Consider the following 5,000-nt stretch of genomic DNA (forward strand, 5'->3'; position numbering starts at 1 on the left):
AAAAATCAAATTAAAGTGTCTAACGTCTGGCAAACTTGGAGACGCCTCTGTTCAATGATTGGCTGAGGGGGTTGTAGGAGGCGGGATCTGCTGCTGCTGCTTGAATTCAACGTGAGCGCTTAAAACACCATTAAGCTGAATGAGAGTTTTTTTTTTTTTTTATCGCAGACTCTTTTTTTTGCCTTTAGGCGCTCGGGATTTTTCATAGGCGTTCGGGAAAACGGCTTAGGCGCGCGCCCACATTTTCTCTATGCAGGAAAAACCCTGATAACTGGAGGAGGAACCAGCCAATCAGCACTCAGCTGGGACATAACTGGAGGAGGAACCAGCCAATCAGCTGCTAGCTGGGACATTACTGGTGGAGGAACCAGCCAATCAGCTGCTAGCTGGGACATTACTGGAGGAGGAACCAGCCAATCAGCTTTCAGCTGGGACATTACTGGTGGAGGAACCAGCCAATCAGCTGCTAGCTGGGACATTACTGGAGGAGGAACCAGCCAATCAGAGAGAACAGCCAATAACTGCATGGCTTGTGTGCGAGTGAACTTGCAGGTCAATACAGGTGCAGAAGATTGGATATAGGGAGGAGGAGGCGGGCTTACAGGTCATTACAGATGCAGATGATTGGCTTTAGGGAGGAGGGGGCGGGCTTACAGGTCAGGAACAGATGATTGGCTTTAAGGTGGAGGGGGCGGGCTTACAGGTCATTGCAGATGCAGATGATTGGCTATAGGGAGGAGGGGGCGGGCTTACAGGTCAGACACAGATGATTGGCTATAAAGAGGAGGGGGCGGGCTTACAGGTCATTGCAGATGCAGATGATTGGCTATAAGGAGGAGGGGGCGGGCTTACAGGTCATTGCAGATGCAGATGATTGGCCGGAGGAGGACGTTCTCTTTCTTCTTCTTCTTCTTCAGGGCGTTTGTTCCCGCCTCTCCCTCCTCTCGACTGTCCTTCCTGTGCAGGGTAGCTAGCAGCACACTGATGGCAGCCTGAAAACAGCCAATCAGAAACAAGCACATCCGCAGATCAGCCAATGATAGGACAGAACGGTGGTCAGCCAATAGGAGACTAGTATAATACAGAACAGTGGTCAGCCAATGGGAGACTAGTATAACACAGAACAGTGGTCATCCAATGGGAGACTAGTATAATACAGAACAGTGGTCAGCCAATGGGAGACTAGTATAACACAGAACAGTGGTCATCCAATGGGAGACTAGTATAACACAGAACAGTGATCAGCCAATGGGAGACTAGTATAATACAGAACAGTGATCAGCCAATGGGAGACTAGTATAATACAGAACAGTGATCAGCCAATGGGAGACTAGTATAATACAGAACAGTGGTCAGCCATTGGGAGACTAGTATAATACAGAACAGAACAGTGATCAGCCAATGGGAGACTAGTATAATACAGAACAGTGGTCAGCCAATGGGAGACTAGTATAATACAGAACAGTGGTCAGCCAATGGGAGACTAGTATAATACAGAACAGTGGTCAGCCAATGGGAGATTAGTATAACACAGAACAGTGGTCAGCCAATGGGAGACTAGTATAATACAGAACAGTGGTCAGCCAATGGGAGACTAGTATAATACAGAACAGTGGTCAGCCAATGGGAGACTAGTATAATACAGAACAGTGGTCAGCCAATGGGAGACTAGTATAATACAGAACAGAACAGTGATCAGCCAATGGGAGACTAGTATAATACAGAACAGTGGTCAGCCAATGGGAGACTAGTATAATACAGAACAGTGGTCAGCCAATGGGAGACTAGTATAACACAGAACAGTGGTCATCCAATGGGAGACTAGTATAATACAGAACAGTGGTCAGCCAATGGGAGACTAGTATAACACAGAACAGTGGTCATCCAATGGGAGACTAGTATAACACAGAACAGTGATCAGCCAATGGGAGACTAGTATAATACAGAACAGTGATCAGCCAATGGGAGACTAGTATAATACAGAACAGTGATCAGCCAATGGGAGACTAGTATAATACAGAACAGTGGGCAGCCAATGGGAGACTAGTATAATACAGAACAGTGGTCAGCCAATGGGAGACTAGTATAATACAGAACAGAACAGTGGTCAGCCAATGGGAGACTAGTATAATACAGAACAGTGGTCATCCAATGGGAGACTAGTATAATACAGAACAGAACAGTGATCAGCCAATGGGAGACTAGTATAATACAGAACAGTGGTCAGCCAATGGGAGACTAGTATAATACAGAACAGAACAGTGATCAGCCAATGGGAGACTAGTATAATACAGAACAGTGGTCAGCCAATGGGAGACTAGTATAATACAGAACAGTGATCAGCCAATGGGAGACTAGTATAATACAGAACAGTGATCAGCCAATGGGAGACTAGTATAATACAGAACAGTGGTCAGCCAATGGGAGACTAGTATAATACAGAACAGTGGTCATCCAATGGGAGACTAGTATAATACAGAACAGAACAGTGGTCAGCCAATGGGAGACTAGTATAACACAGAACAGTGGTCAGCCAATGGGAGACTAGTATAATACAGAACAGTGATCAGCCAATGGGAGACTAGTATAATACAGAACAGTGGTCAGCCAATGGGAGACTAGTATAATACAGAACAGTGGTCAGCCAATGGGAGACTAGTATAACACAGAACAGTGGTCAGCCAATGGGAGACTAGTATAATACAGAACAGTGGTCAGCCAATGGGAGACTAGTATAATACAGAACAGTGGTCAGCCAATGGGAGACTAGTATAATACAGAACAGTGGTCAGCCAATGGGAGACTAGTATAATACAGAACAGAACAGTGATCAGCCAATGGGAGACTAGTATAATACAGAACAGTGATCAGCCAATGGGAGACTAGTATAACACAGAACAGTGGTCAGCCAATGGGAGACTAGTATAACACAGAACAGTGGTCATCCAATGGGAGACTAGTATAACACAGAACAGTGATCAGCCAATGGGAGACTAGTATAATACAGAACAGTGATCAGCCAATGGGAGACTAGTATAATACAGAACAGTGATCAGCCAATGGGAGACTAGTATAATACAGAACAGAACAGTGATCAGCCAATGGGAGACTAGTATAATACAGAACAGTGGTCAGCCAATGGGAGACTAGTATAATACAGAACAGTGATCAGCCAATGGGAGACTAGTATAATACAGAACAGTGGTCAGCCAATGGGAGACTAGTATAATACAGAACAGTGGTCAGCCAATGGGAGACTAGTATAATACAGAACAGAACAGTGGTCAGCCAATGGGAGACTAGTATAATACAGAACAGTGATCAGCCAATGGGAGACTAGTATAATACAGAACAGTGATCAGCCAATGGGAGACTAGTATAATACAGAACAGTGGTCAGCCAATGGGAGACTAGTATAATACAGAACAGTGGTCAGCCAATAGGAGACTAGTATAATACAGAACAGTGGTCAGCCAATGGGAGACTAGTATAATACAGAACAGTGATCAGCCAATGGGAGACTAGTATAATACAGAACAGTGGTCAGCCAATGGGAGACTAGTATAATACAGAACAGTGGTCAGCCAATGGGAGACTAGTATAATACAGAACAGTGGTCAGCCAATGGGAGACTAGTATAATACAGAACAGAACAGTGATCAGCCAATGGGAGACTAGTATAATACAGAACAGTGGTCAGCCAATGGGAGACTAGTATAACACAGAACAGAACAGTGATCAGCCAATGGGAGACTAGTATAATACAGAACAGTGGTCAGCCAATGGGAGACTAGTATAACACAGAACAGAACAGTGATCAGCCAATGGGAGACTAGTATAATACAGAACAGTGGTCAGCCAATGGGAGACTAGTATAATACAGAACAGTGGTCAGCCAATGGGAGACTAGTATAATACAGAACAGAACAGTGATCAGCCAATGGGAGACTAGTATAATACAGAACAGTGGTCAGCCAATGGGAGACTAGTATAATACAGAACAGAACAGTGATCAGCCAATGGGAGACTAGTATAATACAGAACAGTGGTCAGCCAATGGGAGACTAGTATAATACAGAACAGTGGTCAGCCAATGGGAGACTAGTATAATACGGGACAGAACAGTGGTCAGCCAATGGGAGACTAGTATAATACAGAACAGTGGTCAGCCAATGGGAGACTAGTATAACACAGAACAGAACAGTGATCAGCCAATGGGAGACTAGTATAATACAGAACAGTGGTCAGCCAATGGGAGACTAGTATAATACAGAACAGTGGTCAGCCAATGGGAGACTAGTATAATACAGAACAGAACAGTGATCAGCCAATGGGAGACTAGTATAACACAGAACAGTGGTCATCCAATGGGAGACTAGTATAACACAGAACAGTGATCAGCCAATGGGAGACTAGTATAATACAGAACAGTGATCAGCCAATGGGAGACTAGTATAATACAGAACAGTGGTCAGCCAATGGGAGACTAGTATAATACAGAACAGTGGTCAGCCAATGGGAGACTAGTATAACACAGAACAGTGGTCAGCCAATGGGAGACTAGTATAACACAGAACAGAACAGTGGTCAGCCAATGGGAGACTAGTATAATACAGAACAGTGGTCAGCCAATGGGAGACTAGTATAATACAGAACAGTGGTCAGCCAATGGGAGACTAGTATAATACAGAACAGTGGTCAGCCAATGGGAGACTAGTATAATACAGAACAGTGATCAGCCAATGGGAGACTAGTATAATACAGAACAGTGGTCAGCCAATGGGAGACTAGTATAACACAGAACAGTGGTCAGCCAATGGGAGACTAGTATAACACAGAACAGAACAGTGGTCAGCCAATGGGAGACTAGTATAATACAGAACAGTGGTCAGCCAATGGGAGACTAGTATAATACAGAACAGTGGTCAGCCAATGGGAGACTAGTAAAACACAGAACAGTGGTCAGCCAATGGGAGACTAGTATAATACAGAACAGTGGT

At 44.5% G+C, this 5,000-nt stretch overlaps 1 protein-coding gene across 1 annotated transcript in view; it reads right to left on the reverse strand.

Moving 5' to 3' along the window:
* The window catches only part of chtf18 (CTF18, chromosome transmission fidelity factor 18 homolog), a 35,460-nt gene that overhangs the window by 14,565 nt on the left and 15,895 nt on the right, over positions 1-5,000 (reverse strand). The window contains exon 11 of the mRNA XM_080861023.1: positions 853-992. Coding sequence (XP_080717149.1) covers positions 853-992 — 140 coding nt within the window. The remainder of the gene's footprint in view (positions 1-852; positions 993-5,000) is intronic.

The sequence above is a fragment of the Sprattus sprattus genome (genome assembly GCF_963457725.1).
Source record: "Sprattus sprattus genome assembly, contig: scaffold_79, whole genome shotgun sequence".
Classification (NCBI taxonomy): domain Eukaryota; kingdom Metazoa; phylum Chordata; class Actinopteri; order Clupeiformes; family Clupeidae; genus Sprattus; species Sprattus sprattus.